We start from the raw sequence: 18,383 nt of genomic DNA on the forward strand, positions 1-18,383 counted from the left end.
GTACACTTGATACACTTCAGCTGACAGAATGCAACACTCCTTACTGCATACCTAAATCCTCTGCAATACACACATACATGTACATATATACAATTGGAGCACACAAACTGATCACGTCACAGGAATGTATAATTGATTACCGCAATACATACATATTTACACATACAGAGATCTGCAGAGGGGAATAGATCTTAGATGAGAAATTTACAGTGCAAAGAAGTCAAAACAACAGATCAATTTATCATAGAAACTTCAAGCAAAATTAGGCATGCTGTAAGAGTAGCTCCACATCACTAAGCTTCATTACGTCCAAGTATCACATGATGTCACTGATGAAATATACATCCATGTGCACGAAGTACAATATTTGCTACATTAGTCATACTCTCTTTATGACTCTGCTATGACTACTTTTTATCCAATCAATTAAAAATTTTGTCAACTTCCTCTTGGAGAAAAAAAGTTCACACTTTGCAATGAAAATTAAAGATGAATTGAGGCCAAGTCTTTCTTTCTTAAGCTTTTTTTTTTTTTTTTTTTACACAGAACAAATGAATATCTACGCTATGCAAACAGAGTTGTGTTCAAATGATTCAGACTGCTACTTTTTGAGGTTCCCAGGAAAGATAATCTATTTACAGTCGTATCAATCATGACTCTTTGTACATATGATCAATGTCACCAATACTGCTGGTCTCTTGCTTTGATTTTGCAAAGTTCATTTGGAAAAGCAAAAAAAGAATGAAAATTCTTTCTGAGGTAACTTCTCCATTTTTTGTGTGGAGTGGAAACCTAAGGCATAATAACTCCACACAAGGACGTTTGCCAGATATGGGAAGTAAATCATCATCAGAACGCATAAATAGTATGATGCTGCAAAGTATCCAGATTGTGTTGCGCCCGATGCATTCATATATTGTGCATATGCATCACAAGTTGGACAAACAACTCTAATTATTCAGAGATTGCTGTGGGCACAAACTGAGTATCTCTATTTCCTGACGAGAAATCAGACACGAAGGCGAATGAAAATGATGATTGCTTAGAGCGACTGGTTGATGTTCGCTTTTCCACCCACTCTTCATTCTCCCCTCCGGCCATGGATCCAACCTTGTTTGGTATTGATCGATACCATAAATCACATAGAAAAAGTGAAACTCATATTATTACACAAAAACCTCCTTTTTTTTTTCAAATACAGAATGTGAACTTTGATAGCAGGCATGTTTCTGAGTCTGCTTCCTCTGCTCCATTCCTCACAACATGGTCACCTGATTTCTTGAGCCAAAGAGGGGGTGGGTGGTTTCCCTGAAACCCAAATTTGCCTTCCACTGGTTTTGGTATTGAACGGAGTGTGCCCTCTCTGGTCTGTACTCCTCACTGCTGGTAGCCCCCTGGGTACTGTCCCTGATTGTAGCCCCCATAGGCTCCGCCAGCTCCCCCAGCCTGAGACTGTGGGGGTGGGGGGCCTGGCTGGCCACCCTGGTTGTACCCATACCGAGCCTGGTGGGACGGGGGAGGGCCCTGACCCTGGCCGGGGTAGTTCCCGTAGCCGGCCTGCTGGGGACTGCCGTATTGACTTGTGGGCGGGGGCATGTTGTTCTGAGGAGGGTAGGGCTGTCGCTGGCCGTGGGGCATCTGGCCGTAGCCCCCCTGGGCAGGGTTGCCTGGGTACTGCTGGCCATAGTTGGGCATCTGGTTATACATCGGCTGGCCTGGAAAGGAGCAGAAGGTAACTCTAAATAGTCAGTAAGCCCATAACAAAAGCCTTGGCAACACATTTCTAGTGATAATATCTCAGGTACACACATTTCCAATTTCATGTGAGTACAGAATCTCACTTATCTATTACTTTGTACACTTACTTCTTTCTTCTTCTTTTTTTTTAGCTCAAATGATTTCACCATGATGAGTCAGAAGAGTTTTGCTGGTAGTATAAAGTTGGTATATTATGCTCGTGGCTCTGCATACCCATCAAAACATAGTTTTTAAACATAGCTGATACAACTTGTACCAAGTTATGAAGGCCACTTGTGATATTACAATAATAGAACAGCATACTTGTCAACACGTACACCATGGTAATATGAAGTAATGTCTTTCACTGTTGGTAGAGGTACATATGTTTTTCATGTGCTAACCAACCTACAAATGTGTATATCACACTCTATCATGATTTCACTGTCATTTTGGAGAGAGGTATACAATCAACACGACTATATTTGAATTCTGCAATGGTCATTGATAACATCATAGTATTTATCGTAGATATTTCACACATACATATTAGGCACATATAACCTGACCATCTTCTACTCTGATATCATATATAAACTCCTTTCAAAATAACTTTACCTGTCCTCATAATCACTATCATTGCCAAGAAATCCACAAGGTACGATAATTCTTTGCAAGAAGTAATCCAACTTAATAATTGGAATTTTATAGTTTAAACAATATCTACTTAACATAATGAAACTTCCAAAAATTGTGATCACTCTTTAAAACTTTCAAGTGCCTGCAAGATTGGAATATGATGGTTTTATTTCCTGTTCTTCATTTTGGCAGCATAGCTGCAGTTCCTGTAATCTTTTTGCACTTATCATCATCATCACCATCACCTCAATAATGATATCTTTAGGATTAAAATCATCTACTGAAAAATGAAATCATGAAAAATGTCGCAAATCTGTACACATGGATGTTTAAAGTAGATAACTATCATTTTGTAAAGTCTGTGGTTTGGAATAAAATTTGAGTAAAAAAAAAAACATGACAAGAACAACCCACAAACAAACCCAAAACAAAACTTACAAGTAGGATAATCAGACAAAGTGGAAATAATCAAAAGAAACAACATTTGGTGCTTGCACAGTAGTTTTGCAGCAGTAAAATGTTGGATTAATGGAAGAGGTGATCAACTCTGAGCACTGGTAAGATATTTGATAAAGATAATCGATGGACTGATAGACCTACATTAAAAATAACCGCAGAAGATAAATTCATCAGATGACAAATTGAAATGTACCTGTCTGAACAATATTCGTATCATCCTAGAACTGAATAGCGTAATGCCAAGACATTGAAATCCCCATTTTTCATTCCTGAAAGACAGTTAACCATCAAATGCTCAAAATATTATAAAAAAAGAAGAAAATGGATGAAAAAAAACATATCCTTACAAATACTACTGATGAGAAAATGTAAGCATAAGAAAATGAAAATCCTGAATCTATGCTTCAATGGTTTCTTCATGGTACACAGTTAGGACGGACATGAAATGTTTCGAAGAAAAAAAAGGAAAGTCCACTAAATGCATGATTCTACGTCAATGGGGAATTCCATGCAAACATTACTAGAGGTGGTTAATGGTTGTACACAGAAAATTGGTGTCATGATGATTGATGAAACTGTTTAGTAAATGGGATAAGAAAAAACAGGATACTATTCTACACAGGCAAATGGAACAGTGTGACATGAATTGTCTGTTGGCTGCGGTGGGTCTGTTCGGAATTCACTCTTCACCAGAGCTCGCTCCCAATAATAATTTTCACAATTGTTTTTATTGAATTCTTTTCTTTTTTTGTGAATGCAATCATAAGACTATGTTCAGCATATAACGGGCAGAGCTTGCATGGAATTGTCCAAATTGGTATTACAAAGTTAAGGCATTGCAAAACAAAACAAAAAAGAGAAAAAAAAAGATTAAAACATTTGAATGCTGAGAAAGGTTTTTGATTAATCACTCTGTATTCTGCCACTGCTCCTCGATTCTCCCTTGCGCTCTTTGGCTTTTGATGGTCCTGTGTGAAACAACATTACAAGATGGAATGTCTCGATTGAACACAGCATTTGGTCACTTATTGCAGTTCTCTAGACATTTAAAAAGAGTGAAGGCATAACAAAAAAATAATAACTCACTTTCACAGTTTTCCATACATGGATCACATTTCAAGCCTTCTGAATTTAATTCACACTGGGCATGAAATGACGGTAGCATCTCCCTTTTTTCAATCCAAATTAGCTTTCATGTACTCAAACTGGTTTGGTTTTCTTTTTCTTTCCTTTTCTTTTCAAGTTTTGATAATCTGAGAAAGCAGCATCTGAAATGCATCACTGCATTCATCTGTTTGTATACTTGAAAGGGAGAAAAAGCAACAACATAATTATAGCATTTCAGCTTTCACAAGGCAAAGTGGATTTCAACAATACCTTGTCATTTAATGTTTATGGGAGCAGTAAAAAGGCATTGTCTGCAATATGAAATGGAACCATTTATGGCCAAAAAAATTTACCAGTTGGGTTCAAATATGTCCCAAGAATGCAGAAAAGGATTCCATAAACTGCATTTACAGTTCACCTTTTTTTTTTTTGTCTTTAAAGAATCATTACAAATTTGATGCCTGTTCTTTTCAAAGGTATTGTATCTGGGGAAACTGATTGTCAACTCCAAATTTGTTTCATACATAGGTCTGCCAAATACATTTGATCTACTCTGCGATAAGGGCAAGCTAACAATTAATTTACAAGAGAAGTGCAGGGACATGTCATGCAGGGATGCCAAACTTGTAAACAGTACTGTAGTATTCTGAGGGCTGACAAGGCATTTTTGATTTATCTACTTTTTTGTAGAAAGAGTATTTTTTATTCCTCCTGCTATAGACATACGCAGTCATACAATTTGGGTGAAAAACAGTATCTTTCATGAATCCTGCAGTATTTTTTGGGGAAAAAAATTACAGTACAATATACAGGAAAAGAGTAACAGTTGGCATCTCTGTGTCATGTACCGTAGTTCCATGCACTTTACTAAAAAGTTCTTAGAAACTCAACCATGGTATTAGGTTTCTGCAGCTTAGGTATCTTTTGTTTTCATATTTGAAGTACTTGTTTTAACAAAGAAGTAGAGATTACACATGGCAGAATTAAATATCTTTTCTGATCAACTCAAAAAAAAAGAAGGTATGATGATGACATGGAAGTCACAGGAGAGACGGTTAACATAACTAAAGTGGCATGCATGCTCCTCCATTCATCTGCATCCATTTTGGAGTCTGTTTATCGTCCACTGACAGTAAGCACATGATCTAATTCTCTTTGCTACATCAATTTGCTCCATTCCATGCAAGCACAACAAAGGCACAATACAAGGTCACAGGCCAGATTGCATGTGATTGGGAGGGGGGAGGTGGTGTGGGGTGGGGTGGGAGGTGATGTTACGGAAGTCTTGCCGGCAGATATTTGCACAAGTCTGGCTTGTACGACTTGTTGAGGTGGGGGTAGGAAGAGGACAACATCCACACATCATTACACACATAGACAGGAAGACAAAGGCAAAAAGGGAGGATTTTAAATCATTTTTACTTGGCATCAAGACAGACAAGACTGTTCTCGCAAATATGGTGCAAATAAAGCTAGTGATTAAGTTCAAGATCATCATTATCCACTCCATTTATATAGCTCCATCATTTCAAGCCCCCTTTCACTATCACTGTCATATACTTAAAGCTGATAGTAATTCTTATCATTGTTATCTTTCTACCACTGAAGGAGGCTGTGAATCTTGGAAAAGGTGTGAGACCATCAATTATCCATTTAAGTATATAAAATGCTGGCCCTCCCTTTTTATCATTTGAACAATAGGCGTTTTCACATCAGCCCGATGTTTCGAAATAGCGCGCTATTTTCTGACTTGGGAAATTTTCCCGATAGCAAAATAGCGCGCTACTTGATAATGTGAACACAAATTAACACGCTAATTGTATTGCTCTGATCGAGAAAATTTCTGAAATAGCGGGATAGTAGCGCGCTATTTGATAATGTGAAAACGACTCGAGAAATTAGCACGATGCATTCCATTATGCCTAGCGTGTGTGACCCGATCTATCGAGGCAAACTGCACACAAATCACGAGGAATTTTTGAGAGGGCACACACATTACTTATGCTGTTTGCACATACTCAGCTGTCGAATTAGCTCGACAAAAATTCGGGCTGATGTGAATAAGAAATGAAATAGCGCGCTAACTCGCAATGGCGAAAAATTTCTTGAGCTTGGATTTTTATCGGGCTGATGTGAAAACGCCTATTGATGAAGCTTGAAGGAAGACACATACAACGCAGCTGAAAAAAAAAAATCTTTTCACAATTGACAAAATGATTGGTCTCCGCCATGTATGGTTGAGACACACAAGAAAATGGCAATTTGCTTGATGATTTCAAGAATTTTGAACGAAACATTTTGCCATGAGGACAAGGCCAAGTTTGATCAATCTTCAAAACAAGAAATGCCATGCACATAACTATCAATTGAGATCCATCATATCCACCACAAAAAAAGATTGCTCATATATTTTTCCTTCAAAACAATCGGAGACTTAAGTTTGCTGACACGACGTGACTTTCAAGTGTTTGTTTGAAGACTATAATGGTAGAATTAATCGTCATCTAAAACCATGATGTACAGCGAGTGTAAGTGTGATTGCACTGGAGAAAGAGTTGAAGTTCTCTAGCCTCAGGACTTGTGTGAGCTGCATGTACAAACATTGCACTGTAGTTGCAGTCACAGAAATTTGAAACAGCCAATACACCAACAGAGGTTTTGACCAGTGAGCAAAAAAAAAAAAGTGTCAGTTACCGCTTGTTTTCATGCTGAGCCAAAAAAGAAAAGAAAAAAGAATATAGTGCTGCAAATAATCTTATGTTGATTGAGACAATTGTTTCCACTGAACGGAATGAAGACATCTCACACACAAGCAGCACACACAAATAAAATGTTCCACTAGATTTCTGTGCCCTCATGACTAAAAAGGCTGCCAGGGCAAATTTGACAATGAATTGTCTTTTCCTTTTGTTTTCCTTTGACAGACAGCACAGGCAATAGCACTGCGACATCACGACGAGGCGCAAAGCACAGATTGAATGAATGTCACACATCTTGCTTTTTTTTTTTTTTTTTTTCAGACAATTGGGTGTTTTGCAGCAAGGAGTAGAGAGACAGATTGAGTTGTGCAAGTGAGAGGTGTATACACTGGTATTAGAGTGAGACGAAAAGATAAAGTGACAAGTGTTCTAAGGCTTCTTTTAGGGTAGGGTAGGGGAAGGAAGATGGGGTCGGGTGGGGTTGCTTGTCATTAAAAATTTGTTTCATTGACTGCAACTGTATACATCTATTGACAAAAAACAACAATACATGATCATTTCAACAACAGCTTCAATCAAAAACACAAATCTGGATGTTGAATCATCCAATGAAAATCTCACTTAAACAAGCACTAAGAAATATTCAGTTACCAAAGCACTGTACTGAATATTACGCCTTGTGTTATTTCCAATGTATTCTCATTACAAATGGAACCCTTGCAACATACGCTGATGTATGTATCATGGGCAGAGGGGCAGAACGCGTTATATTCAGGATATAATGATGTAAAGTGCTTTATTTCTATGAGAGGCTTCAACTTATCACACAAGGTCTTTGCATAATATTTACATGATTTGCAGATAGTTCGATTTTGTTTTGCCCAAGTTGCAACATTGAAGCCTCTGAAGTTTATGTATCACAATAGGGGAGGGGGGGGCAATCCCTCTAATCACAACTTATGACCACAAGAAAGTTGAGCCAAACTCTCACGCAGAAACTACTTTGTTTTGGTTTTTTTTCCACCGCATTTCTGTAGTAGCAGTACATAATTTGGAAATCATTTTACACAGATTTTATAAGACTGCATCTTCACACAAACATGTATTCCCTTCCGTGTCCCTTAAGTGTTTGAGGGCATAGGAGAAGCCTATTGTGGGCATTTACAATGTTATAGCTAATTAGACCCTCCTCTTTGTACTTTTCACTTCATTTACAATTATAATGATGATAAAGGGTCTTTTCTATAGCACATTTCCAGTAAGCTGATCAATGCGCTTTACATCCAAACACAAAGTCAAAGGGAAAATAAAAATTTTTTCAAATTCTTTTTGAAATTTCTTATTATGTTGTAAACATTTCTGCCAGATCCTTTCAATGGGGGCATGCAGTGTGTCAAAGGGTGCAGTAAGTGTCCTTTCACAGGCCAAAGCAATCAGTTAAAAGTGCAATGAACCTTACCTTGCGATGGCTGCCTGTAGCCACCCATTGGCTGCTGGCCACCCATCATCATTTGACCCCCTTGTCCCCCGCCGGGCCCCTGGGGCCCTCCCAGCATGCCTTGCTGCTGTGGGTGGGATGGGTAGCGCTGCGGTGGCATACCGCTAGGATACTGGGGTGGTGACGGGCCCTGAGGTCCCCCTTGTTGCTGGGGTGGCTGGCCCATTGGGGAATGCTGCGGGGCCTGTTGCTGCTGTGGTGGTGCCTGCTGCTGCTGGCTGGGCATCCCCATAGAATGTGGTGGCCCCATGTTGGCCTGCTGGGGCTGAGGTGGGCCCATGTTCGCTGGCTGTGGTGGACCCATGTTGCTCTGCTGTTGTGGGTGTGGCTGCTGACTGGGTGGTCCCATGCTCTGTGGTGGGCCCATGTTTTGCTGCTGTGGTGGACCCATGTTGGAGGGCTGAGGAGGGCCCATGTTTCCTGGCTGTGGCAGGCCCATGCTGGTTTGGGGAGGGTGTTGTTGCTGTTGGCTCTGTGGTACCATGGGTTGTTGTGGATGTGGTGCCATGCTTGGGTGCTGTTGCTGGGGCTGGTTGGGTGGTGCCATGGACTGTGGCGGGCCCATGCTTGTTTGCTGCGGCCCTGGAGGAGGAGCTTGCTGTTGTGGCTGGTTGGCTTGAGAATGTGGTGGACCTGGTGGCATCATGCCCCCTGGAATATGTCAATGGAAAAAAAGAAAGAAAACATATTACATGGCCAGTCTTCCTGGTTTTTCTGTGTTTTTCTTTTTTTGAATGGATTTAATCTATCAATATAAATTATAAAAACTTTCTCAAAATATTGGTACAGTCAAACCTGTCTATTGTGACCACTGTATACAGCGGCTACCTGCCGAATGCGACCACTACACACAATCCCCCCCCCCCCCCAAGAGAAAAGCCATGTCAGCGACACTGTCTATAGCGGCCACCTGTCTACAACAGCCACTTTTTTCATCTCCCTTCGGTGGCCACTATAGACAGGTTTGACTGTATTTCATTTTCATCCATTATATTTACAACAGATTTTGGGATAGGTACACCTCAATTTAATGTGATCAGAATCTATGCTCCATATTGCACAGCTCTCTCCAATATAAAAAGTATAATGCTAAGAAATGGAACATTACTTATATGTTATGTGACATCCCAACAGAAAAGGACAAAATGCTAAGTCTTGCATCATGCAAAAACACAAAAGCAAAGGAAACTTTAATACTCTACAGATTGTATGATGCAAGTTCTCTCTATAACAGATTCTGACTGGCATTAAACTAGTCACTTTGAGATGTCAGAAGCTTGGAAATCTACCAAAAATCTTGAATACCCAAGGCCTTCCTTCACGGTGCATCCAATCTGCTATCACAATCTAACAAACAAGAGTAAAATCCACTGATCAGAAAAGACACTCGTCAACAATATGTATTAAAATCTATGATCAAATATCACCTTTCTTCATTGCTGTCTAGACCACTCCTATCTTGTTCTCGCATTCTGTGAGAGCTTATTTTAATTTTTTTCCACACTTACTGTAAAAGAGGAAATTTTTGTGGCATTGAAATTTTCACACATTTTGTGCAACCAGAAACTAGCACAAAAATAAAAGCAAGTAAATATTTTTGCTTGCCATATGTTCCGGTAGTTGCGCAGGGCTAGATTCCGCGGAATTAAAAACATGCAAAACTCATCTTACCCAGCTGAGTGCCAAAAATTACTCACAAGAAAATATCCACTTTTACAGTACAAGGAAAAAAACACTTCAAATATGCAGTTGCAGCAAAATACATCAGTCGCTTACTAGAGGCACTAACATCACAGTGGAATAATGTCTTGTGGGCCATTTCGCAGAGAGTAGAGTAATGTTACAATGATAACTTAATGTTCAGTGTATCAATTCTACACAACAGAAATATGACTGCAATGTTCAAGAAATAATACGGTATATATTATTTAAAAAAAAACCAAAAAAAACAATGCAAAAACCACTGACATGGTTAGAGAATGCAACTGCTTTTCTGTATGTACACAATATTACACAGTACCAAAGACATGCAAACATCATTCACTTGTGTGTCAGCTCACACAGAGAACAAGCCACATGCAGGGAAACTCTACATGTCAAAAAAATGTACAACAAAGGACTTCTGTCTTGGACCACACCAAACACACTGAAACAGGACTGAAAATGTCCATGCTGTTATAGTCAACAACTCTGAAGATCGTCTAGTTAGGCTACATTATTGTTGCTGCAAATAATGGATGAATATTCTACACACATAACATGCCACATTTTTTTTTTTTCATCATAAATATAAATGATTTATACACACATACATTTTTTTTTTCAACACAAGGGAACTGACATCACCATGATCAAACACACACCAAAAAAAAAAAACACAACACACAAACAAACAAAGATGTACATGAGTTACAGCGCAGTATTGCAAAATTGTTCCAGCCAGGGATGTCGCGGTTGGTTTGCTCTTTGCTGATGTGCAGGAGATTGCATTTGCACCAACAATAGGAATGGGCAAAGGGTACAGCTGTGTACATAGGAAGCCATCACGAGAAACTTGCATGATAAGCACTCACTACAAGCAATCAGACTGACACTCATAGCTTGCAATTTCTCCCAGACCTGAAATCAAGCTGAATCCTGGAACTGTTCATGATGACTGCATACATGCACACAGAGGTAAAGAAGGCACTTTGGGGAAAGAAAGAAGTCTTGATTGCATAATGATGATTATATGATGGCTGTAAACAAAACAAAAGGCGCATATCAGAGCATGTTTGGAATGTTTGGGGGGGGGGGGGGAGGGTATCACTCACTATGAAGCACAACAAAGTCGCAGGGGCGGACAACCAAATGACAGACATACAATGTAAATACAAGTGGCAGGGGTATAAAAATGTGTCAAATTTATGTATACAAACACCAGTACTGTTATCCTTCTGAATGGTTACTTGTCTGATTGTGTTGATTTAGAACATTATGAGTGCCTTGTGTATGCAGATAGAATATGGTATGTGGTAAGCAGCATGTGTGTTTATATTGGTTTGTGTAGACTGAATGGGGATCAGGTATGAGGTCATACGTCAAGAACTCGTAGATAGACCGATTGCAGCACAAAGTAAGAACTCAAAACTACCGTGCAACGAAACTACAGGATCTACATACCAAAAATCACCAATGAATGAATGCTCTACTAATAATAATTGCATTCCTTGGCCGGGAATTGCAGGAACAAGCAAAATTATAATGTAAAAAAGGGGAACAAATAAACATGAAACCCCAAGCAATATTAAATGGGGAACTATTCCAGAGAAGTTCATCTTTATGAGACAAAGCTAAAAAAAAGAAGAAACAACAACCATCCAACATGCCTTGACTCGAGTGCTGCACAGAGTTGCTGCCACTGCTGCTGTTTCCATGGTAACCAGACACAGACTGGGACCCGCCCCCCACTCCTCCGCCAGAGACTGATGTTGGGCCACCATAGGTGGTGGTGGGGTTACCGCCACCACTGGCACTGTTACCAACACCACCACCTCCGCTACCACCACCACCACCATTGCTACTACCGCTACCGCCTCCACCACTGTTGTGGGAGGGGGTGCCAGCATTACTGGTAATACTGCCACCACTCCCACCCATGTGCTGAGAGGCAGGTGGCTGGTCACCACGTGAGCCTATCGGAAGAAATGATTAGTGATGCCACATTTAAATAACGCATATCTTTGGATCATCACAAAAAGAGAAATTATGTCTCTAATATATCAATCACATATCAAGGATTTTACAGGATAACCACATCTGTCCGCTGAAGTTGTCTTCTGATGTGAAATCCTCGTCATGTTTTACATCAGATTACTTCTGCGTCTGTTCACATCCTTTAACTTTGTTCCTTATTCTGGGAATAGCATGTGTTACTTTTTATGTCTACATCAAGATTACATAAGGCCATTTCTTTAAGAATTGATATGAAAATATCTACATATGGATAAACTCAGCTGAAAGTGGAGACAGATCCAGTGAAGTTTTCTAAAATCTTTTTTTTTTTTCATCTAATATTGATGCACACTTGGTTAACTGCTTGCAGGGTTAAATAGGATATTTACTCAATGATATTACAGAGGAGAATGTAATCATCCTAAGCATGGAGTTATCCATGCGGGATGTTGCAGTGATTGATACAAGTGCGCAGATTACCTGGCACTGAAGGGGCACTCATGTTGGATGAGGTGACGGGGGGCTGTTGCTGCTGTTGCTGTGGCTGCTGCTGCTGCTGCATTGGGGGTGGCATGGGCCCATTGGACATCTGCTGAGGGGGTGGGGTCTGCATCATGGTCCCGCCTTGCTGGGGCATGGAAGCGGGCGGGTGACTGGGTGCCTGGCTGCTGACAGGTGGATGGGGCCCTGGAGATGGCCCAGCTGCAGAGCTGGTCAATGGCGGGCCACCACTCATCCCCGCAGGCCCGCTAGGCATTCCGGCATTGGTGCCCCCACTTGTGCCACCGCTGCCACCGCCACCACCACTGCTACCACTACCACCAACACCCCCAGCACCTGCCCCTGCCCCTCCACCTGCAGCTCCTGCTCCGCCCATAGGACCCGGCCCAGGGGGCATATTTGGATTTCCTCCCCCACCTCCTGGCATGGCATTTGGATATGGCTGGTTTGGAGGTACATTGCCTTGGTTGGGTGCCTGGATATGAAAAGTAAAACAAGGCAAAATAAGATTAACAGAGCGTTATGCTGCTTTTTGGTAATTCATACAAGAGTGAGAGTGCTTTCATGACATCTCACTGTACAAAATCATGTAACTTTCTTTCATCACTTTAGCAAGACTGGAAGTCATCATAATCTTAAAGAAACCTGCCAACTGTTGTTGTAAGAGTCAAAACAATTCCCCCCCCCCCCCCATGTTCCAGTCCGTATCTTTGCATTGCCTGAGATGAATGGTCTGCATTGGACGCAGCAAAGAGTTTAGCGTCAAATATTAAAATGCATTCTTTGCCATTTCTTAAAAAGCTTGTGAAAAGGAGTAAGAATGGTTGAAAGACATGGCACACATGAAAATATCAAAATCACCAGATCTATGATCTCTGCTCAAAGAATAGTTGCATACAACCTAATACCACTGACAACCTCAATTTATGGACTGCATGGCATCAATGACTAGGAACAAGTTAAGCAAGAATTAAAACAAAAAAATGAGCAATTTGCTGAATTTACAGTAGATTTAAAACAAAATCTGATGCATGAAAATTACACACAAACGAACACACAAACACAAGCACAAACAAACATCAGCAGTCTTCAGATCATTGATTGTAAGTTGGTGCATTGTCTCATACAAAATGCACTCTGCTAACAAGCCAATGACTGCCATGCAGGAGACAAATTTACCGGAAGAAGCTGTTGCATGCCCTGGTTGGAGTCTGCTATGGTTGCCAGATATACCAAATTTCGATGCAAAATCTGCTGGTATCTGAAAAATATAAATGGAATGTGGCATCATTTTGATATTGTTGTCACTGCCCTTATTGGGAAAGTATTTAGTTTTACAATTCTGGCAGCTATCATAAATTCTTTGATACTAATGCTTACATACTCCATGGCAGAAAAGGCAACTGGTATGAGAAATTGAAAAGCTGATATGGATAATAATTACTAAAAATTTCTCTACGAGTATAACAGCTCTCAAGAAACCGTTTCCATTTATTGACTATTCTAAAAAGAAATTAACTACATGGAGTTTTACATGAAATCTAGTATTTTACTTGATCCAGCTAAGCAAATTAAGTCAATCTACAAGTACTGTAACTCTCGCAGTGAATCTCCAAATGGTACCAGGTAGTATTAAGATTTAACTTTGCTTTGTGAAACCAAATCCGTTATCTCTTCTTTGAATAATGGCTCATTAAATTATTGCTTTCTGATGACATTTTCTTTTCTTTCTCTATTTTCAGGTTCTGGATTTTATCTTACTTCTCCAGTAACATAACCCACTAATCACTTTAGCAAATAAAAGACTTTGATATGAATGTGGTTGGCACTCAACAAATTTGTGCAGATTCTTGTGCTGAATTTGAGTTTGGGCATTACTACAATTGTACTTCTATATAACAGCAAAATGATATTATTTCAATAATTGTTTCTTTGACATCTCACAAACTTGTAAGAGCCGGCATTGTCATTTAAAAAATTATTTCATTAATAGTGTAGTTTGATACGTATCATTTCATTATTAGATAAATGAATGCCCATTATTTCAATGGCATTTACTTTAAAAGTGAGCATCTGGATAAATGGTAATGTACACCAATACTTAAGCAATTTCACAAGAATTTAAAACCAACTCTATACAATGAATGAGCATCCTAAGGAGAATTCAGCCTTAAAGGACATGCTGTTTGGTGTCTATCTTCTTTTCAAGGTCAACAATCTTCTTGTACAACTGGCATTGCACTGTTGAGCCAGAATGTAATGCATAAGAGTATATGTATGTATCTCTCATCAGAGGAAAATAATGCAATATGGGCAAGTCCAAGATAATGCGCGCGTTACGTATGGGACATTCAGAGACTTTTATGACCTGAAAAATAGAGTTAATAGCCTTTGATCATATTGAACTTCATCATGGTGATTGATATCTAGGAGAAGTATAAACATGTAAAAAATTGAGAAAAATGACCTTGACAATCATATTCTAGAAGAGAAAATATGTGCCGTTACGTATGGGACCAGAAAACTTTTGGTTTTTTGAACATTTTTTTCAACCTCAAAACTCTCTGAAAGTATTTCATTCTACAACTTGTAACTCACTGTGATGAAAGTCACAACACTCAAGATTATCACAGGTAAGTTTCGTGTCATTAGGCAAAAAGCTCTAATTACAGGTTCTAATGAAAGACAGACATGACGTGTTACGTATGGGACAGTTACGTATGGGACAGTTTGTCCCCCATTCATGTAGTGTGTGAAGAACCATTTTTATGGGTATTTTGCATAATTATTGTAGTAAAATCAGTTTAAACTACTCAAATACTGATCCAGATTGTCAAGGAAACATTATTCCCCAAATATTCACCATCATAATCATATTCAATCATATTTTTATATTTTTATGACCAACCTGAGTATGCATGCCCTTTGTCCCCATTCGTTTAGTGTGTGGAGAACCAAGTTTATATGGGTATTTTCCAAAATAATTTTGCAAAATACCCATAAACAAATTTTTTGCATAATCATTGAGGTAGAATCAGTTGAAATTACTCAAATGCTGTTCCAGATTGACAAGGGAACAATATTCCCCATATATTTACCATCATAATCATAATTAATCATATTCTATATTTTTTATGACCAACCTGAGTATATATGCCCTATTTTTATCAGGATAGTTACTAACGCACTGAAAAATTGAATAGTTTAAAGTGTTTACTTCCATTGATGAAGGGCAGCTTGCCATTTAGTTTCAATGAAAAATGACTTGACACAAGAAATATGAATTTTAAATAAATACATTAGCAATATCTGCTGCAAGGAAACCCCAGTGATCGAGTAGATATATGATGTCTGTCTAGCAGTCAGGTCATTGATTCGAGTCACAACTCAGTATGTATACCCTTGAATTTTGTCGTGGCTACTATTGAAACTGAATAAGGACAATTTGTGTATCACTTGCAATAAAAAGGAATCATTTTACTTTTTTTTTTTTTATATCACAACCATTTCAAATTGGATCTCTGTCACATAAACTTTGAATTCCTCTAGTCTTAGGATTGTATGTTCTTTAGTAATTTATATTTAATTGGTTTCCAATCATCTCATTAAATGTTGAAAACTGAATCCCCATTTCTACAAAAACTATACCATCCCTTTAATGCTGATTTTTCATTTTGTATTTTGCCATTTTCCCCCTCCCCCTTTCTGAAAATTGTTCAGTCAAGTGCATGCATTGTTTCAAGTTCTTAACCTCAAAAAGTAGGAACAATGTTGGGATGCTTTCTTCAGGATGATTTACCATTTGTGTACTGAGAGACCTTCCCAGCTAGCTACATGCATTCACATGCAATATGTATGAGGATGTCCCATACGTAACGCATTTGTCCCATACGTAACATTATTTCAATGCCTAATAGAATATATTTCTTTTACTGTTATTTCTTTTTTTTCTATGGTATTTAATTTTCTCTAAACAATAAATTAGAACTTTCCAAAAGGGCCATTAAAATATCCTTAGCAATTTCAGAAAAAACCTAAAAAAATGACCTCAATTTGTTACGTATGGGACATCTCATGATAGGACACGAGCTAATTTGCATAATCATTTGCATAATCCCTAAATTTTTATACCAAGTTAAACTATTTGATGAACTTCTTATGTCCACATATTAATCAAATATCATTTGCTTTCCTTTTGAATTAATATGAATTTCTATAAATGTCCCATACGTAACGCTGTGTTTCACATTTATGCAAATGAAGCCCTTGAAATTTGCATAAACTTACATAATATCATTTTTCCTCCATGGAAATCAAAACTACAACTCATTAAGCTTCAAAATGATACCAAACATGTCAACATTGAGCAAAGATGAAATTTTGCCTTCTGAGGGGACGTTATCTTGGACTTGCCCATATGATCAAATAAATCAGGATTTTATTGCATTATCATTGGACTGCAAGAGTTTGGTATTTCATACTCACTGGGTAACTTCTGAAGCCCTTCCTTTGTTCTGATAGTCACATATTGTCTGGATCAGTTGCTGATTTTCATCCAACAACTGAAAGTGAAAATGCATGACAGTTTAACAGTCACTGTGCAGTAATGCATGTGAATACAATCGTACATTGAGCCTTAATGGAGAAAAAAAGTGTAATTTCAGCATTTAAATGACTGTGTGATTGAAGCATAACCTGACTTCATGACCCCAAAACTTCCCAAGAGATTTATTGTCAGGCACTACATGTACATGTATATGTACACTGTATTTTTTCAAATAAAATAACACATACAAAATCATATTTACAACGTTAAATATATTCAACTATTTTTATCTCAATGTTGATTGATATACACTATAGAATTTCACAAAATCCCAAAATATATCACTTAGATAACCAACCATAATCCATCCAGCCTGGCCAGAATTCAGCTACGCGCTATGCGCAATCAATGTCAATGTGTTTTCAGGGTCCCTGAAAAATGCGCTACAGCACCTTGTTTGCGCAAGGTTGCATCAGGGATGTTGCGGTGCTTGTGTTGGCCCAATTCTGGCAAGTTGGCACTTGCATTCAACCCCTGCCTTGTAAGTTGTACATTTACATATGTAGTCAAGTGCTGCATTGCAATTGGCACTTATCAAAATATGGAGATTTGTTTTTCTTTTGTCTTTTTGCAGAAGAACCCATACCACTCTCTGCTTGTGACAAGCAAAAATCTCGCAAACAGAATTACTTTTTTTTTAAAAGCAACAGTACGTCAGTAGTGTCAGTGGCTAACATGTAGGGAGTGCCATTTTTATCTATGTGAAATAACAGTGTGTGATATCCTTGCCTTGTTGTAATTTATTGCACGTTGTCAATGGTTGTGACAACTTAACTTGCTGGTTTGACTTGTCATTTGTGATACAATGTAAGTGACAAATTCTAGCAGGTGGCTAGTATAATGACTAACGTTACGTACTGAGTATACCAGGTACTTAAGTAGACATCTACGCACTATTTCCATCCCAGCTGTATTATGTATGGGCGCGGCGAGCATGCTCACGCTCATTCACGTCACCGATACTGCAGCTCACTGCACTGGCTGGCTGCACTGCACTGCCTGGCGCCTGCTTACATTACATTTATATATACACACACACACACACACAAACATCGTTAACATCGCATGGGACTGCATACGCGACAAATTGGGTGATGTCGAGACAAAATGTGCCATACCTTTTGAATACTCGCTTGGTCAGCAACAGACTTCCCCCTCTGCCGAGGAGGCATAAATGCTAAAGACATTGCTGAACAACTGCTTCTGAAAACTGCTCTTAATAAAAGGTCAAGCTGAACTTGGACGGCCGTGCGAAGATTTTCTTTGTCAACAACCTCAAAATCCAGGATGATGCGCCTGCGCGCTATGGTGGTGTTGAATCAGCCACAAACAAGAGTAAAGGAAGCGCACTCTCTTCAAAGAGCTAGGTCACGGGTCTCGTAATATCTCCACCGAGCTCCTTGATATTTCTCATAATGCGTAC

The 18,383-nt window shown here is 39.0% G+C and overlaps 1 protein-coding gene across 1 annotated transcript; it reads right to left on the reverse strand.

Moving 5' to 3' along the window:
• Window positions 1-1,248: 1,248 nt before the first annotated feature.
• LOC139718334 (uncharacterized) lies at window positions 1,249-18,228 on the reverse strand. The gene is made up of 7 exons (XM_071629812.1): window positions 18,079-18,228; window positions 16,840-16,916; window positions 13,534-13,615; window positions 12,334-12,829; window positions 8,101-8,790; window positions 3,747-3,803; window positions 1,249-1,715 (listed from the first exon to the last, which is right to left on the reverse strand). The coding sequence occupies exons 1-7, from the start codon at window positions 18,145-18,147 to the stop codon at window positions 1,378-1,380; spliced, it is 1,809 nt and encodes a 602-aa protein (XP_071485913.1). The 5' UTR covers window positions 18,148-18,228; the 3' UTR covers window positions 1,249-1,377.
• Between the last annotated feature and the right edge of the window lie 155 nt (window positions 18,229-18,383).

This window comes from Diadema antillarum, unplaced genomic scaffold, assembly GCF_040938485.1.
Source record: "Diadema antillarum isolate AM-2024a unplaced genomic scaffold, OU_Dant_1.0 scf00000093, whole genome shotgun sequence".
NCBI classification, from domain to species: Eukaryota; Metazoa; Echinodermata; class Echinoidea; order Diadematoida; family Diadematidae; genus Diadema; species Diadema antillarum.

Excerpts from the sequence above, each read along its gene's own strand:
- LOC139718334 (XM_071629812.1), bottom strand. The coding sequence starts at position 18,147 with ATGTCTTTAGCATTTATGCCTCCTCGGCAGAGGGGGAAGTCTGTTGCT. Across the intron at positions 3,804-8,100 it reads CTACAGGCAGCCATCGCAAG|GACCATCAAAAGCCAAAGAG; the intron begins GTAAGGTTCATT and ends TGTTTCACACAG. Across the intron at positions 1,716-3,746 it reads GAGCAGTGGCAGAATACAGA|GCCAGCCGATGTATAACCAG; the intron begins GTGATTAATCAA and ends GCTCCTTTCCAG.